Source organism: Leuresthes tenuis, unplaced genomic scaffold (assembly GCF_036924035.1).
Source record: "Leuresthes tenuis unplaced genomic scaffold, fLeuTen1.0.hap1 SCAF_21, whole genome shotgun sequence".
Taxonomy (NCBI): Eukaryota; Metazoa; Chordata; class Actinopteri; order Atheriniformes; family Atherinopsidae; genus Leuresthes; species Leuresthes tenuis.
The window spans coordinates 617997-637603 of NW_027325375.1; the positions used below are offsets into that span (position 1 = coordinate 617997).

Sequence of the window (19607 nt, forward strand, 5' to 3'; positions counted from 1 at the left end):
ATAAAAATATGTCTTTATATATTATTATTTATTTATTAGATGTCTCTAATAAAAAGACATAATAAAAAGATGTCTTTATATATTATTATTTATTTATTAGATGTCTCTAATAAAAAGACATAATAAAAAGTGCATCTCGGACAGTTTCTTACCAAAAGTTTGTGAAAAATGTACAGTTTTGAAAGCAAAATAGCCCAAAATGTGAAATTTGAACTGACTTGTATCATCTTCCATGAAAGTGGTCAAAATAAATAAATTCTGTAGATTGTTTGGACATCGATACCTGATCAATAAGATGTCTTGACGGTTTTACCTGGTGCATAATGTTGGACTTTTGTTGCACTTTGTTCTTTTCAAACCTCTCTTCTCCTTTTCCAGCTTGGTGGGAAAGTGTTATTCATTTCATGAAGTCGTGTTTTTATGTCTTACTTTTGAACACGGGCTCATTTGAAGCCTCTTTTATGTCCCTGAACTCCTCTGGGACACAAGAGGGCCTCTTTATGGGGGAGAAAGACCTCTGAACTCAAAGGCAGCGTGATGAATGTTTGCATGTCGGAGCCAGAGCCCCAGATATAAAACTGCAGGACAGCGAGAGGACTTCAGTCTGCAGCCAAGAGAAGAAAACAGGCGGTAATGGCGTCTTTGGGGCTACAGGTTCTGGGTGTCGGGCTGGCGGTGCTGGGGTGGATCGGAAACATCCTGATCTGCATGCTGCCTCTGTGGAAGGTGTCGGCCTTCATCGGGAACAACATCGTGGTGGCTCAGACCATCTGGGAGGGCCTGTGGATGAGCTGCGTGGTCCAGAGCACCGGCCAGATGCAGTGCAAGGTGTACGACTCGCTGCTGGCGCTGCCCCCCGACCTGCAGGCCGCCCGCGCCATGGTGGTCATCGCCATCCTCTTCTCTCTGCTCGGCCTGCTGCTGGCTGTGGTCGGAGGAAAATGCACCACCTGCATCGGGGACCAAGCTGCGAAGGCCAGAGTGGCCATCTCAGCCGGTGCCTTCTTCATCCTGAGCGGGGCGCTGTGTGTGGTGACGGTGTCTCTGCCTGCTAACACCATCATAAAGGACTTCTACAACCCCATGGTGGCCGATGCTCAGAGGAGAGAGCTGGGAGCGTGTCTGTACATGGGCTGGGGCGCCTCGGGACTGCTGCTGATCGGCGGCGCGCTGCTGTGCTGCCAGTGCCCCCCAGGAGGAGGAGACCGCTATAACGGGGCCAAGTACTCCCCGCCGAAATCCACCACCCCCCCCGGGAAGGAGTTCGTCTGAGCGGCCAGAAACTGCACCCTTTGTGTTGTGAACAAACCGGTTTCTTATCAGGCTGTGGTTTGCATCGTGAATAACTTCTTCTGACTAACACGTGCACATAACTCTCTTCCTGCTCCATTGCTCCGTGAGACGTTTTTAACATTTTATTATCTCATATTTTCATGTTTGTATTTCTTTAATTTGAAAAATAAACTTTGGTTTTGCCAGAAACTGTTTTGTAATGTTTGCAGGAGGAAGGCTGCATATAGTTCCAGTTTCTGATCTGCTGCGGATTTACTTAAAGAAGTAAAACGGTGACGAATCAAACGCTGAAACATTTTAATTTGATGCCAGAAAATGAACAAAAACAAACCGTAGATCGGATTTCTGCCTCCATGCAAAGCATAAATCTAAAATCATAATTATAGAAGGGGTTATGGGCTGTAAATGACATCCTGGCTGTTCCCCAAAGCAAAAACCTTCACATTAATGCTCCGAACAATTGATTTATTGCAGATACGAAGGATGCCAAGTAGGATTGTTTTCATGCAGATCTGGCAGGCCTCGTTCCAGCTGAGGTTAAAGTGAAAATGGAAACTATGTCTGACGTAATTACTGAAGCATTCTGTGGTCAGGCTGGTTTCTGCTGTGAATCAGTGAGAGAAAATACAAAGTATTTAACCCAGAACCAACCTTTACCTTTACCCATCACTTAAAGCCACTTAAATCGTTTTTATTTAAAGGATTTTAGTGGAGAAGTTTTCCAGAAAGCCCAGGTTTTAGAGCAGAATCTTTAAACGAGGCCTTGGGACTGGATTAAAAAGGCTGAGGATTTATCCTGCTGACAGGACTTGGCAGATGTGTAATCATCCATTCTTTGGACCTGTACCGCTGTTCCTCGGCAACACGAAGCCGAGCAAACCCAGAGCACCGTTGTCTGAGCCGCTCACAGCCATTGTCCTCGCGACAGAAACTAAATCAGCGACACAATGACAGTCGATTACAGCAGAGCAAACATCTCCAGCAGATACAGTAAATTCCCAGGAGTTCCCCCAACTGAACTCTGAACGTCTTTCAGCGGTGTTACGCTACAGAATGAACAAAGGAGCTCACGTTTCAGGGCCTGAAGGAGTCCTTTTATTACACAGATTAAGCTTTGTTCTCTAGCTGTCACATTTTATGTCCGAGCATACATGATATTAGACTGGATGGGGGCTGGATAATGTAGTGGTGTGATTTCCACCTTCCATCTGGGTTTAAATCCCCTGCATGAAAGGTATTACCTCCAGTAGGGGTCCTTACCCTTACCTGACTGCCTACCTGTAAGTTGCTTTGGATAAAAGCTAAATGCATAAAGATAAACATAGCATTAAAAGCTAAATGCATAAAGATAAACACAGCATACATGGTATTAAACCATTCAAGGAGCGCAGACTTCAGTGAAAAGCTCCCAGGAATCCCGGTGAAGCAGCTTTTAATCAACCTGACACAGAGTAAAGTGAAATCTATCTTTATTGGTGCATCATGTGGAAAACAGACTCACACATAGTCCACATTTGAGGACGCGGTTCTTGCAGGGGCAAACTTGGCCGGTATGTAGGCTCTGCCGCCCTTTGGGGGGCAGTTGTTGCACAGCAGCCCCCCGCCCAGCAGCAGCATCCCCGCAGAGCCCCACCCGATGTACAGAGCAGCGCCGAGCTCCCGTCGCTGAGCGGCAATCACCAGCGGGTTGTAAAAGTCCCTGATGACCGCGTGAGCTGACCAGGACACAGGAATCAGGACCAGGAAGGCGGTTATAATGAAGATGACTCCGGACACGATGCAGGCTTTAGCTTTGGACGCCTCGTCCTCCATGCAGTTGGTGCACTTCCCTCCAACCACGGCCATGAGCGTGCCGAACACCCCCGCGATCACAGAGATGATGACCATGGCGCGGGCGGCCTGCAGGTCCTGGGGCAGCGCCAGCATGGAGTCGTACACCTTGCACTGCATCTGGCCGGTGCTCTGGACCACGCAGGTCATCCACAGGCCCTCCCAGATCACCTGGGCGGTGACGATGTTGGCCCCGACGAAGGCGGTGACTCTCCACATGGGCAGAGCGCAGGTGATGATGGTGCCCAGCCAGCCAGTGAAGGAGAGCAGCACGCCCATGATCTGGAGGCCCTGAGAAGCCATGGTCCGGCAGCTGCGGCCAGGACTCGCTTTCTGCAGCTGGCTGGCACAAAGATGCTCACTTCTTCAGGCTTTTTAAGGCTTTTTGGCTCCGGTTAATGCTGGATGAAGGGTGTTGAGCCCTCCGTGGTCGCCTCTTTTTTGACGGAGACTGGAACAACCTCCAGTTGTGGTTGAAACTTTCAGGGTGGAGTTTCTGTTCCGCCGGACAAAGAGGGAAAGCTGAGACCTGATATCCACAACCTTCTTCATTGTTCCCACACATACAAGCTTTGTTACCTCCAGCAGGCTTCAACTTTGGGAACAATGGCCCCAGATCCCAGCTGTGCTGGAACATGAAGGTACGCCCCCCACAGGTCAGGTGGAGCCTGGAGCAAACACTGGCTGTTCACCAGAAAACAGATTATTCAGTCTATAGATAGTCTGGACTTTCAGTAAAATATAAACTCTGAAACCTCTGAACTTAACAGACGTAATGAGTCATAATGGAAGAAGAAAATGTTCATTTTATGGAAATTCTTCACAATTAGCTTTAATTAATTAATTAGCTTTGCGTAAAAAACTCAGAAAAAAGGGAAGAAAATGTTCATTTTATGGAAATTCTTCTCAATTAGCTTTAATTAATTAATTAGCTTTGCGTAAAAAACTCAGAAAAAAGGGAAGAAAATGTTCATTTTATGGAAATTCTTCACAATTAGCTTTAATTAATTAATTAGCTTTGCGTAAAAAACTCAGAAAAAAGGGAAGAAAATGTTCATTTTATGGAAATTCTTCACAATTAGCTTTAATTAATTAATTAGCTTTGCGTAAAAAACTCAGAAAAAAGGGAAGAAAATGTTCATTTTATGGAAATTCTTCACAATTAGCTTTAATTAATTAATTAGCTTTGCGTAAAAAACTCAGAAAAAAGGGAAGAAAATGTTCATTTTATGGAAATTCTTCACAATTAGCTTTAATTAATTAATTAGCTTTGCGTAAAAAACTCAGAAAAAAGGGAAGAAAATTTTCATTTTATGGAAATTATTCACAATTAGCTTTAATTAATTAATTAGCTTTGCGTAAAAAACTCAGAAAAAAGGGAAGAAAATGTTTTTCTGGCTCTCTTAACGGGGGAAAATTGTCATTATGTCCCACATAAACCCCAAATACATCTGTGTCAGAGGACAAAGGAAGGTTCACAGCCACCTTCCTGCCACTCCTAAACCTGATCAGCAGGAATGGCAGACAACAGATGCTTCACAGCCATTGTTCGAGTGTTTTCAAAGACTGGATCGTTGTTTTATCAAAGTTCAGCCGTGAAAGGCCACTTAAGAATCAGTAAATCTGTAAATAAGAGAAATAACACAGTAAAGGCCACTTAAGAATCAGTAAATCTGTAAATAAGAGAAATAACACAGTAAAGGCCACTTAAGAATCAGTAAATCTGTAAAATAAGAGAAATAACACAGTAAAGGCCACTTAAGACTCAGTAAATCTGTAAATAAGAGAAATAACACAGTAAAGGCCACTTAAGACTCAGTAAATCTGTAAAATAAGAGAAATAACACAGTAAAGGCCACTTAAGACTCAGTAAATCTGTAAATAAGAGAAATAACACAGTAAAGGCCACTTAAGACTCAGTAAATCTGTAAAATAAGAGAAATAACACAGTAAAGGCCACTTAAGACTCAGTAAATCTGTAAATAAGAGAAATAACACAGTAAAGGCCACTTAAGACTCAGTAAATCTGTAAAATAAGAGAAATAACACAGTAAAGGCCACTTAAGACTCAGTAAATCTGTAAAATAAGAGAAATAACACAGTAAAGGCCACTTAAGACTCAGTAAATCTGTAAAATAAGAGAAATAACACAGTAAAGGCCACTTAAGACTCAGTAAATCTGTAAATAAGAGAAATAACACAGTAAAGGCCACTTAAGACTCAGTAAATCTGTAAATAAGAGAAATAACACAGTAAAGGCCACTTAAGAATCAGTAAATCTGTAAATAAGAGAAATAACACAGTAAAGGCCACTTAAGACTCAGTAAATCTGTAAAATAAGAGAAATAACACAGTAAAGGCTACTTAAGACTCAGTAAATCTGTAAATAAGAGAAATAACACAGTAAAGGCCACTTAAGAATCAGTAAATCTGTAAATAAGAGAAATAACACAGTAAAGGCCACTTAAGAATCAGTAAATCTGTAAAATAAGAGAAATAACACAGTAAAGGCCACTTAAGACTCAGTAAATCTGTAAAATAAGAGAAATAACACAGTAAAGGCCACTTAAGACTCAGTAAATCTGTAAAATAAGAGAAATAACACAGTAAAGGCCACTTAAGAATCAGTAAATCTGTAAAATAAGAGAAATAACACAGTAAAGGCCACTTAAGAATCAGTAAATCTGTAAAATAAGAGAAATAACACAGTAAAGGCCACTTAAGAATCAGTAAAACTGTAAAATAAGAGAAATAACACAGTAAAGGCCACTTAAGAATCAGTAAATCTGTAAAATAAGAGAAATAACACAGTAAAGGCCACTTAAGACTCAGTAAATCTGTAAATAAGAACTCATAGATTAGATTTTAGTTTGTTTTAAGGATGTGAAATGACTCGTTTTGAAGTCAGCTTTGTGTAAGAAATAAAAAGCAAAGATGTCAGATTTGTAAACAACAAACATCTTTATTTACAGCATTTTACACCAATGTTTCAGGAAAAAACAGCACAGTATCAAGAGAAGTGAAAAAGAAGTTAAAGCACAGGAAAGACTTCATAATATTCAAACTTTACATACAAGTAAAGAACATTTACGGCTGAGTTTCTCCTTGGGGTGCGGTTCGTTTCAGTTACACCCTGAAATCTCAGCCAGCCCAGCAGCACCAGTCCCTCAGTCCCAGTGGATTCCCCGTTAAATGAAGCTGCTTCAGACGTAGTCTTTCCCGGACTTCGGAGCCGAGGCCTCGGATCTGGCAGCCGACATGTCAGACCTGGCGGCAGCTTTGTACTTTGCGGTGTAGGAGCCTTCATCTTTAGGGCAGTTGGAGCAGAGCATGGCGCCTCCGATCAGCAGCAAAGCAGACGCCCCCCACCCGATGTACAGCGCGGCCCCCAGCTCTCTCTTCTGGGCGCTGATGGTGAGCGGGCTGTAGAAGTCCCGTATGATGGTGTGAGCCGTCCAGCAGACCGGGATGAGGCAGAGGACCCCGGCTACGATGAAGACCACCCCGGATGCAATGCCCACCTTGATCTTTGAGGACGGGTCCGACACGCAGTTGGTGCATTGCCCCCCGGCGACAGCCAGCAGGATAGCCATGACGCCCACGATGATGGAGATGATAGTCAGGGCCCGGGCAGCCTGGAGGTCGGAGCTGAGGGCCAGCATGGAGTCGTACACCTTGCACTGCATCTGTCCCGTGCTCTGGACCACGCAGCTCATCCAGATGCCCTCCCAGGACGTCTGTGACGTCACTATGTTGCTCCCGATGAACGCGGTGACCCTCCACATGGGGATGGCGCACACGATGATGGCACCGATCCATCCCACGGTCCCCAGAGCAGTGCCCAGGATCTGGAACCCAGCAGAAACCATGGCGAAGGGTGAGTCCTCTGCTGCTGGTGGAGTGGTGGCAGGTTGTTGGTCTCTTTGCTGAATGGGTGGAGATTCAGAGGAGAGCAGAAGCTTAAGGCTGATGGAGGCGGGGCCTCAGTGTCCCACTCCCATCCGTTTCTGCAGGTGCACCAAACCCCAGGATGACCGAACCTGTTCCCCTCCCCCAGCCTGCCTGCTCTGTTCGACCTGAGAAAACATGCGACCCCCCAGCAAACAGACCCTGAACCTCCTATAATACGTCATTAACTGTTTAATATTGTGTTAATCCCTCTTCTTGGCCCCTCCCCCCAGTTTCAGATGAAAATCAGGTGGGTGGAGCTTCGGATGACTCACCTGGTTCTAGATTAAACCGCCTCTGACAGAAACCTTAAACTCGTGCTCACGTGCTCGGTCGTTTTGTCGTGTCACACCTTCAGAAACTATGAATGACGTGTTCAAAATAGAGCGTCCTCACTGAGCTGTAAACAGCTGTAAACAGCTGTAAACAGCTGTCATCACTGAGCTGTAAACAGCTGTAAACAGCTGTCCTCACTGAGCTGTAAACAGCTGTAAACGGCTGTCCTCACTGAGCTGTAAACAGCTGTAAACAGCTGTAAACAGCTGTCCTCACTGAGCTGTAAACAGCTGTAAACAGCTGTAAACAGCTGTCCTCACTGAGCTGTAAACAGCTGTCCTCACTGAGCTGTAAACAGCTGTCCTCACTGAGCTGTAAACAGCAGTAAACAGCTGTCCTCACTGAGCTGTAAACATCTGTCCTCACTGAGCTGTAAACAGCTGTAAACAGCTGTCCTCACTGACCTGTAAACAGCTGTAAACAGCTGTCCTCACTGACCTGTAAACAGCTGTAAACAGCTGTCCTCACTGAGCTGTAAACAGCTGTAAACAGCTGTCCTCACTGAGCTGTAAACAGCTGTAAACAGCTGTCCTCACTGAGCTGTAAACAGCTGTAAACAGCTGTCCTCACTGACCTGTAAACAGCTGTAAACAGCTGTAAACAGCTGTCCTCACTGACCTGTAAACAGCTGTAAACAGCTGTAAACAGCTGTCCTCACTGAGCTGTAAACAGCTGTCCTCACTGACCTGTAAACAGCTGTAAACAGCTGTAAACAGCTGTCCTCACTGACCTGTAAACAGCTGTAAACAGCTGTCCTCACTGAGCTGTAAACAGCTGTAAACAGCTGTCCTCACTGAGCTGTAAACAGCTGTAAACAGCTGTCCTCACTGAGCTGTAAACAGCTGTAAACGGCTGTCCTCACTGACCTGTAAACAGCTGTAAACAGCTGTCCTCACTGAGCTGTAAACAGCTGTAAACAGCTGTAAACAGCTGTCCTCACTGAGCTGTAAACAGCTGTAAACAGCTGTAAACAGCTGTCCTCACTGAGCTGTAAACAGCTGTCCTCACTGAGCTGTAAACAGCTGTCCTCACTGAGCTGTAAACAGCAGTAAACAGCTGTCCTCACTGAGCTGTAAACATCTGTCCTCACTGAGCTGTAAACAGCTGTAAACAGCTGTCCTCACTGACCTGTAAACAGCTGTAAACAGCTGTCCTCACTGACCTGTAAACAGCTGTAAACAGCTGTCCTCACTGAGCTGTAAACAGCTGTAAACAGCTGTCCTCACTGAGCTGTAAACAGCTGTAAACAGCTGTCCTCACTGAGCTGTAAACAGCTGTAAACAGCTGTCCTCACTGACCTGTAAACAGCTGTAAACAGCTGTAAACAGCTGTCCTCACTGACCTGTAAACAGCTGTAAACAGCTGTAAACAGCTGTCCTCACTGAGCTGTAAACAGCTGTCCTCACTGACCTGTAAACAGCTGTAAACAGCTGTAAACAGCTGTCCTCACTGAGCTGTAAACAGCTGTAAACAGCTGTCCTCACTGAGCTGTAAACAGCTGTAAACAGCTGTCCTCACTGAGCTGTAAACAGCTGTAAACAGCTGTCCTCACTGAGCTGTAAACAGCTGTAAACAGCTGTAAACAGCTGTCCTCACTGAGCTGTAAACAGCTGTAAACAGCTGTAAACAGCTGTCCTCACTGAGCTGTAAACAGCTGTAAACAGCTGTAAACGGCTGTAAACAGCTGTCCTCACTGAGCTGTAAACAGCTGTCCTCACTGAGCTGTAAACAGCTGTAAACAGCTGTAAACAGCTGTCCTCACTGAGCTGTAAACAGCTGTAAACAGCTGTCCTCACTGAGCTGTAAACAGCTGTAAACAGCTGTAAACAGCTGTCCTCACTGAGCTGTAAACAGCTGTAAACAGCTGTAAACAGCTGTCCTCACTGAGCTGTAAACAGCTGTAAACAGCTGTAAACGGCTGTAAACAGCTGTCCTCACTGAGCTGTAAACAGCTGTCCTCACTGAGCTGTAAACAGCTGTAAACAGCTGTAAACAGCTGTCCTCACTGAGCTGTAAACAGCTGTAAACAGCTGTAAACAGCTGTCCTCACTGAGCTGTAAACAGCTGTAAACAGCTGTAACACCGGTGAAACACGATGGTCGACTTAAAGCCTGATGGAGCGACGGTATTCAAGGCAAAAAACGTTCCAATCCCTCCAACTTTTGTTCCGACCGACTTTCCAGGACATTAGAAAACTGCGTTCACACAAGGAGGCGCTTGTAGTTTGTCAAAGGAATGATTTATTGGGATCAGAAAAAGTGTAAAACATAAAGAGAGCGTTTGAACTAGCCTCTGAGCGAGGCTCTGAGTGGGTTCTGGGAATCAGACTGCGGGCTGATTGTGTGCAGGAAGCGTGAGACGAAGGACTGTTTTAGATCACAGGAGAGGAGCTTCAGCTTTATGTGGAACTGGTTTGGACGGAAACTCCAACAAAGAGCGCTCAGTTTGATGCTGTTCAGCAGATCTGGCTTTTAAATGGCATGAAAGAAGAGGAGTGTGCTCCTGCTCCTCTCCGCTGTGACCAGGAGGGGGCAGCACCTCCTGCCTTTAAGATACTTCTGTTATCTGGCGTCTGCTTCCGTGTGCATTTGGTGGAGTGCACCATTAAAAAGTTACCTGTCGGGAATCTACTGAGGAGAGGCTCAGCTCTGGGGTGAAAAAGCTGGAATTAGTCGTTTAAGCTGAGTTTTCTTCTTCTTTTGACTTCTGTGAGCATGGCCATGACTATGAAAGTGTTTCATCACTCAAACAACTTCTAACTGAGGCTCCTTTGTCCATAAATCTCTGAGCAGTCATTAAACTGAAGGCTGCCTCCCTTAAAGCACGTAGAACTGACACTGAGACCCTTCGCAGACCAGGAAATGAATAAATGCTGGCAGTGGAAATTCCCAGTGTTCATTTCAATCATTTCAAAAGGAAAGAATTCTGTTGAAAACAGTGTGTGGGGGGGGGGACTTTTCTATAGAGTTTCTGTTATATTTCACTGTCACAAACTCGCGCTGATAGCCTCATCATTTCATTATTATTATGACTGAATAAAAGTGACGTAAAGCAAGAGAAATAAGCTTAAAAAAGGACATAATTTAAATTTTAAAGTATAATCTGGAAAGCATCTTTGTGCAACCCTCCTCCCCCCAGGTTCCTGCTCAGCTACCATCACCTGGATGCCAGCGGGTACTTTTCATGTGACTTGTGTTGATCCAAATCATTTATATTACATATATTACATCTATATCTTATGTCTTTCAACTGTTTCTCCTTGAAAATTGAGCATGAAATCCAAAATATCCCATTTTTACCGCTTGTTTACAGAAATTGTGTCAGATTGTCGTTAATCTCCTAAATTATTGGTTGGATTTCGTGAGTCAACAACACTTGTGAGAGTATTGCCCAACTGGACCTTTCGGCTCATTATGACCGCGCCAGATGTGCTATTTCAGGGGGATTTCTGTAGGTATGGATAGAGATAAAGTACAGAAGTGGCTGAAAAACATTACACAAGCTACCAGGAAACGTGTGTTTGAGGAAGTGGGAGAACGCCTGCTGCCACTTTCACATCATGGAATTAAAAGTTCAACCGGTGACTCACAGAAGCCGTGTCCACAGCTCTTAGAGTTCATCAGCTTTTCTTTAAAAAGGACAGAACTGTTCATCAGCTTTTCTTTAAAATGGACAAAACTGTTCATCAGCTTTTCTTTAAAAAGGACAAAACTGTTCATCAGCTTTTCTTTAAAAAGGACAGAACTGTTCATCAGCTTTTCTTTAAAAAGGACAGATCTGTTCATCAGCTTTTCTTTATAAAGGACAAAACTGTTCATCAGCTTTTCTTTATAAAGGACAAAACTGTTCATCAGCTTTTCTTTATAAAGGACAGAACTGTTCATCAGCTTTTCTTTAAAAAGGACAGAACTGTTCATCAGCTTTTCTTTAAAAAGGAAAAAACTGTTCATCAGCTTTTCTTTAAAAAGGACAGAACTGTTCATCAGCTTTTCTTTAAAAAGGACAGAACTGTTCATCAGCTTTTCTTTAAAAAGGAAAAAACTGTTCATCAGCTTTTCTTTAAAATGGACAAAACTGTTCATCAGCTTTTCTTTAAAAGGACAGAACTGTTCATCAGCTTTTCTTTAAAAAGGACAGAACTGTTCATCAGCTTTTCTTTAAAAAGGACAGAACTGTTCATCAGCTTTTCTTTAAAAAGGACAGAACTGTTCATCAGCTTTTCTTTAAAAAGGACAAAACTGTTCATCAGCTTTTCTTTAAAAAGGACAAAACTGTTCATCAGCTTTTCTTTAAAAAGGACAAAACTGTTCATCAGCTTTTCTTTAAAAAGGACAGAACCGTTCATCAGCTTTTCTTTAAAAAGGACAGAACTGTTCATCAGCTTTTCTTTAAAAAGGACAAAACTGTTCATCAGCTTTTCTTTAAAATGGACAAAACTGTTCATCAGCTTTTCTTTAAAAAGGACAGAACTGTTCATCAGCTTTTCTTTAAAAAGGACAGATCTGTTCACCAGCTTTTCTTTAAAAAGGACAAAACTGTTCATCAGCTTTTCTTTAAAAAGGACAAAACTGTTCATCAGCTTTTCTTTAAAAAGAACAAAACTGTTCATCAGCTTTTCTTTAAAAAGGACAAAACTGTTCATCAGCTTTTCTTTAAAAAGGACAAAACTGTTCATCAGCTTTTCTTTAAAAAGGACAGATCTGTTCATCAGCTTTTCTTTAAAAAGGACAAAACTGTTCATCAGCTTTTCTTTAAAAAGGACAAAACTGTTCATCAGCTTTTCTTTAAAAAGGACAAAACTGTTCATCAGCTTTTCTTTAAAACAGACAGAACTGTTCATAAGCTTTTCTTTAAAAAGGACAAAACTGTTCATCAGCTTTTCTTTAAAACAGACAGAACTGTTCATAAGCTTTTCTTTAAAAAGGACAGAACTGTTCATCAGCTTTTCTTTAAAAAGGACAGAACTGTTCATCAGCTTTTCTTTAAAAAGGACAGAACTGTTCATCAGCTTTTCTTTAAAAAGGACAGAACTGTTCATCAGCTTTTCTTTTAAAAGGACAGAACTGTTCATCAGCTTTTCTTTAAAAAGTACAAAACTGTTCATCAGCTTTTCTTTAAAAAGGACAAAACTGTTCATCAGCTTTTCTTTAAAAAGGACAGAACTGTTCATCAGTTTTTCTTTAAAAAGGAAAAAACTGTTCATCAGCTTTTCTTTAAAAAGGACAAAACTGTTCATCAGCTTTTCTTTAAAAAGGACAGAACTGTTCATCAGCTTTTCTTTAAAAAGGACAGAACTGTTCATCAGTTTTTCTTAAAAAAGGAAAAAACTGTTCATCAGCTTTTCTTTAAAAAGGACAAAACTGTTCATCAGCTTTTCTTTAAAAAGGACAGAACTGTTCATCAGCTTTTCTTTAAAAAGGACAGAACTGTTCATCAGCTTTTCTTTAAAAAGGACAAAACTGTTCATCAGTTTTTCTTTAAAAAGGAAAAAACTGTTCATCAGCTTTTCTTTAAAAAGGACAAAACTGTTCATCAGCTTTTCTTTAAAAAGGACAGAACTGTTCATCAGCTTTTCTTTAAAAAGGACAGAACTGTTCATCGGCTTTTCTTTAAAAAGGACAGAACTGTTCATCAGCTTTTCTTTAAAAAGGACAGAACTGTTCAACAGCTTTTCTTTAAAAAGGACAGAACTGTTCATCAGCTTTTCTTTAAAAAGGACAGAACTGTTCAACAGCTTTTCTTTAAAAAGGACAGAACTGTTCATCAGCTTTTCTTTAAAAAGGACAGAACTGTTCATCTGTTTTTCTTTAAAAAGGACAGAACTGTTCATCTGTTTTTCTTTAAAAAGGACAGAACTGTTCATCAGCTTTTCTTTAAAAAGGACAGAACTGTTCATCAGTTTTTCTTTAAAAAGGACAGAACCGTTCATCAGCTTTTCTTTAAAAAGGACAGAACTGTTCAACAGCTTTTCTTTAAAAAGGACAGAACTGTTCATCAGCTTTTCTTTAAAAAGGACAGAACTGTTCAACAGCTTTTCTTTAAAAAGGACAGAACTGTTCAACAGCTTTTCTTTAAAAAGGACAGAACTGTTCATCAGTTTTTCTTTAAAAAGGACAGAACTGTTCATCAGCTTTTCTTTAAAAAGGACAGAACCGTTCATCAGTTTTTCTTTAAAAAGGACAGAACTGTTCATCAGCTTTTCTTTAAAAAGGACAGAACTGTTCATCAGCTTTTCTTTAAAAAGGACAGAACTGTTCATCAGCTTTTCTTTAAAAAGGACAGAACTGTTCATCAGCTTTTCTTTAAAAAGGACAGAACCGTTCATCAGCTTTTCTTTAAAAAGGACAGAACCGTTCATCAGCTTTTCTTTAAAAAGGACAGAACCGTTCATCAGCTTTTCTTTAAAAAGGACAGAACTGTTCATCAGTTTTTCTTTAAAAAGGACAGAACTGTTCATCAGTTTTTCTTTAAAAAGGACAGAACCGTTCATCAGCTTTTCTTTAAAAAGGACAGAACTGTTCATCAGTTTTTCTTTAAAAAGGACAGAACTGTTCATCAGCTTTTCTTTAAAAAGGACAGAACTGTTCATCAGTTTTTCTTTAAAAAGGACAGCACTGTTCATCAGCTTTTCTTTAAAAAGGACAAAACTGTTCATCAGCTTTTCTTTAAAAAGGACAGAACTGTTCATCAGCTTTTCTTTAAAAAGGAAAAAACTGTTCATCAGCTTTTCTTTAAAAAGGACAGAACCGTTCATCAGCTTTTCTTTAAAAAGGACAGAACCGTTCATCAGCTTTTCTTTAAAAAGGACAGAACAGTTCATCAGCTTTTCTTTAAAAAGGACAAAACTGTTCATCAGCTTTTCTTTAAAAAGGACAGAACCGTTCATCAGCTTTTCTTTAAAAAGGACAGAACTGTTCATCAGTTTTTCTTTTAAAAGGACAGAACTGTTCATCAGTTTTTCTTTAAAAAGGACAGAACTGTTCATCAGCTTTTCTTTAAAAAGGACAGAACTGTTCATCAGCTTTTCTTTAAAAAGGACAAAACTGTTCATCAGCTTTTCTTTAAAAAGGACAGAACTGTTCATCAGCTTTTCTTTAAAAAGGACAGAACTGTTCATCAGCTTTTCTTTAAAAGGACAGAACCCCGGATGTTGGGAAACAGTAACAGTAGCTGTTGGGCTGCAGTATTTCTCACAAAGACATTATTCTAGATGATGATAAACCAGCAGACAGGATCTGCTTAAACTTTGGGATTCGGCTCTGAAACACCTGCAGGGAACCTCTGTCTTCTTCTCTGGTTTTCTTATGGAGTAGATGCCAAAGCCTGACCCGCTCACATTTTAGTCCAGACCCACATCTACAGTTCCTGCAGTGCTTCCACCCTTTTATACTTGCTTTTAAGGCTGTGTTTAGGTTACTGTGATCCATCTGATGTTCTGTTATTCACTCACTATGCCCTGAAACCTTTCCCCACATCCTTTCTTTGTGTTTCCTCCTCACCTGGAGAGCAGAGCACCCTCAGAGATCCATGGAGGCACTGCAGCAAACAAGGAAATGGATAATCCCTTTGCACACTGATAGAAGCCGCCTCTCTGGGCAGATTCACTCCTCAGAGAAAATGGCTGCTGAGCAGCAATGAGTCGCTTTATTGGCTGAGAAGTGGATGTCCAGCTGGTAATCCAGGCTCCTGTTTCACAAGAAACTGAGACAAAAGGAGCCAACATCTGCAGTTCAGATCAGTCTCATGTTGAGCTGATTCAGAGACTTTTTCATGACCAGTTAACAAGTCTTTTTTCCTTAAAACAAGAGTTAAACAGGCTGTCTGCAGAGATTAGCCAAACATTACCAGCGATATACACTGATGTTTGGAACAAGTCGCTGGGCAAAGAATTGTGTTTTCCAAGCAAGAATCTCCCCAAATCATTGTTTTTTGCTCAGTTTTTAGAAGCTTTCATTCTTATATTCACAATAATAAACTATTAACCTTATCAACGAGTAATTATTAGATATTTTACAGCTAAAACCAGATAATAAAATCAATACGAAGCATTTATGCAGTATTTGCATTTAATATTACATCGTTTTATGGACTGTGGCCATGTTTAAGCTTTTAAAAACATTTTTAGTGTCAGTCAGTTAACTTTGACTTCACTGCATTGTTTAATCGGCACTTTTATTGGTTTTATCGGCTCCGGCTTGCTTCGGCATGGCTAAAAACACCAAGTTTCACTGAGGAATACATATTTATATATGAATATATAATGTAGCTGTTATATTTATACAGCTACATGTGGGGCTGGCTTCGCTGCTCAGGTCAACAATAGAAAACCAGCCTAATTGTCTCAGATTAATGATTATCAGAAGTCAGGTTTGTACAGTTTCCAAAGTTTTTTGCTTTTGCACCATTTCAAATAAGTGAGTTTAAGTGTGAAAGAAATTAAAGAAGTTTTAAACTGTGCATCATAACACAAAAGGGTGTTTTTAACGATATTTCTTGAAATTTGATGCTTCTTTAAAGCTAATAATCTTCATTATCTAGTATTTAGTTTCACCTAATAACATAACATCCACACATGCATGTAGAAAGCAGCTTATATAAAGAAGATTACAAGAAATAAAATGACAGCTTGCAGGAGAACGGATTCTATTTGTCATTTATTATCATTTATCATGACCTTTACTGACCTTATCATTCATCATTTACTATCATTCAAACAGACTGTTATCAGGACGTCTGAATCACTTGTTTCCTCCTTAAAAATCTCAGCGCAGTGTCATTTTAATTCAGGTTTAGCTGTAATATTAGATGTTAAAGTGTGATACAGTTGGACAGAAGTCTAAAGGCATAATAACACCCTGATGGAGCCAGTTAAAGTACAAAAACAGACCTGCTGCACGGCTCATCTTGAGGGATTTTTCACTTGTTTTTAGACACAATCCAACAGAAAACCTCCTGGTTCTTTCTGCCTAATAAAAGCCATGATGTGCACTTTGCTTCACAGGGACCTGTGGTGCTAATTTACTGCTCTATGCTTTCGTTTTGGGAGTTCTTATCTATCTCATACAGTCTCTTTGTTCAGCCCTCAGGTCCCTTTAAGGCAGCTCAAGTGTGAGAATCAGACTGTAACATTCAATATATATACATATATACAGCAGTATGGTGACACTTTTATATTATCTTATTAATTTTTGCTGTATTTTATTGCGTTTACTGTTATTCTATTGTTTTGTACTTATTCTTTTCTTTATTTATTATCTGCACTTTGGATGGAATGGGCTGTATAAATAAATTACATAAAAGCTTTTACTATTTGTTGGGTTTTGTGTTATTTCTGCTGAAATTAGCCAATAAAACATCGTTTGAAATGCCTTTTTTACACCCGTTTTTTGAGTAAAGACAACATGTGACCCTCTTTAACAGATCTGTGCCCTCAGGGCTTTCAGCTGTTATGTATAACTCTCTGTACACTGTATCCGATTCTCTTAAACACAGAAATAAAGACAGTTTCTGTCTCTGTCACGCCTTAAAGATAGAAAAAGTCCAGCTGGAGCACAGAAGCCCCAGTTAAACATCTATAAAATATACTCTCGGGCATTTCTGGTTTATCATTAACTCAAATTTGACTGTGACCCAGTGGAGATGGAACATCTTTCTCCTATAAAAACCAGGCAATGCTGTGAAAAGGTGAATTAGAATGAAAACAGAAACAGATTTTATTTCTTCTGTGTCCCTGAAACGGTCCAAATCCGTTTCAGGGATCAATACAAACACTGAATCCACTGAATCTTTCCCAGATGGTGTTTGGCACCCGTTGGAGTCGCATACGTCAGCTTTCAGCTGCATAACAAGGTCTGCCTTAGCCACTCATTACCTGCTGCCAGCCATAAAACAGACACACCCAGAGCTACCATGGGCAAAAGGTCAGGACATAAAAACTGCACTAACTAAACCCCCCCCACACACCCAGGTGGTAAATCACCTGATTGGCTCATTTTGAAGTCATCGCCAACAGTAGGAGGGCCGGAGTGTTGCCTGATAAAGTGATTCACGGGTTTATTGATGCCTGAGAGGCAGGCGGGTCGCAGAGAGCTCGTGGGTCCGAGTTCTGGTGGAAAGAAGCAAAGCTTGAAGGGTAAATTAAAGAAGGGAAAACAGGCAAAAGGAGACAGAAGGAAGAGGAACCCAGAGAGCAAGGGGAGGACATATAAGAGGCTGAACTATGGCGACGCTGGCCCTGGAGCTGGTTGGCATCTGTCTGTCGGTGCTGGGCTGGATACTGAGCGTGCTCTGCTGCGCCCTGCCCATGTGGAGGGTCTCCGCCTTCATCGGCGCCAACATCGTCACTGCCCAGGTGTACTGGGAGGGCCTGTGGATGAGCTGCGTGGTCCAGAGCACGGGCCAGATGCAGTGCAAGGTGTACGACTCCATGCTGGCGCTGCCCCAGGACCTGCAGGCCGCCCGCGCGCTCACCGTCGTCACCATCGTCCTGGGAGTGTTGGCGCTCCTCATCTCTATGATTGGAGCCAAGTGCACCAACTGCATCGAGGAGGAGGGGGTCAAAGCCAAGGTGATGGCCTGTTCGGGGGGGGCCTTCGTCACAGCAGCTCTGACGCAGATCGTGCCCGTCTCCTGGTCGGCGCACTCCATCATTATCGAGTTCTACAGCCCAATCATCCCCTCCGGGCAGAAGATGGAGATCGGAGCAGCGCTGTACCTGGGGTGGGCCTCCGCGGCCCTGCTGCTGATTGGGGGGTCTATCCTCTGCTGCAGCTGCCCCCCAAAGGAGGAAAAAGCTATGAGGTACAGCATACCCCCACAAAGCCGCATGGCATACTCTGCCGCTCCGAGGTCCGTGGCCCAGAGCTCCTACAACAGGAGAGACTATGTGTGAGGACCGGAACTCTCCGTGTTTCCATGGAGATGAACTCACATCACAATCCCTCCGGTTCAGCTACAACCACCAGACAGTCAAGACTTGAAATTTCATCTGGAAACACATCTGGAGGCCTTTCGCAGTCAGTTGATAACACTGTTTACACGCTGGGTCTCAGGGAGCCAGTGGAGGCGATCAGGATGTTTCCAGAGGTGAAATATATTCCTGCCAGAGCTCAGAAATCTCAGAGGAAAACTGTTATTTTCTATATTTATTTGTGCTCGTAGACTTTTTGTGGGTGTTCATCGTTGGTTTAGACATTGGGGGGGTCCAAGAAAAACAAAATTGTTAAGTGCATTATCTACAATTCTTTATTTATATATGAAAAATTGGACATTTAGAACATAGTTTAGAGGACTACATTGACCATGTAAGTTCACATCTAAAGGAATAGTGTAATTTCTCCGAGACAGTGACTGCCCCCCCACTTTGTTTTGGTTAGTTGCTTACTGTTTACTGACCTTAAACACACCTACCAATTACAGTTATGCTCTTCCAGTAGTTCTGTAGCAAATAGGACAGCTTCCAATGGAAAACGACCAAATACCCAAAGCATGTTGATGGAAATATTTTAATAAGGACAACTAATGATGTAACAAATTACAGACTTTTCCTTTAGCAAAAAATGTGCCGAGGACTTTTAAGTCCAGGTTAATTTCTATTGTGTCAGTGTCTCAAAATGTGCATTAACAATGAAAAGTCTAACAGTCTAATGTTATTTTTGTTTTAAGTTCTTTTATTTTGAAAGGGGGCGGAAGTTTATTTTGTTGATTCTGTGTTGGATTTCCTGTTCTGGTACAATCTGCTCTGTTGAGCAGCGGTTCCGTCAAAAGTAGAAGTCCAACGTAAAGATAAGGAGAGCCGCTGCTGAGACGGCGGCGCGCCCGGTGGGTCACTCTCATTGGCTGTTAGCATCACCAACGGCCACCGCGGCGCAGCCGTTACGTTCCCATGGTAACACACGGAAATAAACTGAAAATAAACAAGAAATAACAAGAGACCGATCCCTTGACAGGGTTCATAAAAGGAGAACATGCATTTTACATGTTTTCTTCTGTATATTGGGGGGGGGGGGGCAGGTTGGTATTTTCTTAATATTGGGGGGGACACGACCCCCCAAAAGAATGCGTGGTTACGCCATAGATCAGCGTATTCACTGTTGTAACTGATATGAGTTTCCATCATTTCATTGTCATATTTTTCGATGTTTTTATGAATTACAAAGTTAGGCTGAGTCCCAGAAATCAGATCTTATACAGATGAGCAA

At 41.9% G+C, this 19607-nt stretch overlaps 1 protein-coding gene and 1 pseudogene across 1 annotated transcript; one reads left to right on the forward strand and one right to left on the reverse strand.

The window, feature by feature from the left end:
• The first annotated feature begins 423 nt into the window (after window positions 1-423).
• Window positions 424-18298, forward strand: LOC140279763 (claudin-4-like; annotated as a pseudogene).
• LOC140279765 (claudin-4-like) lies at window positions 2776-6995 on the reverse strand. The gene is made up of 2 exons (XM_072374933.1): window positions 6517-6995; window positions 2776-3436 (listed from the first exon to the last, which is right to left on the reverse strand). The coding sequence occupies exons 1-2, from the start codon at window positions 6990-6992 to the stop codon at window positions 2791-2793; spliced, it is 1122 nt and encodes a 373-aa protein (XP_072231034.1). The 5' UTR covers window positions 6993-6995; the 3' UTR covers window positions 2776-2790.
• Window positions 18299-19607: the final 1309 nt, after the last annotated feature.

Coding starts and splice junctions, on each gene's coding strand:
- LOC140279765 (XM_072374933.1), bottom strand. CDS start 6,992: ATGGTTTCTGCTGGGTTCCAGATCCTGGGCACTGCTCTGGGGACCGTG. Junction 3,437..6,516: donor ATCAGCGCCCAGAAGAGAGA/GCTGGGGGCCGC, acceptor TCCTGGCCGCAG/CTGCCGGACCATGGCTTCTC.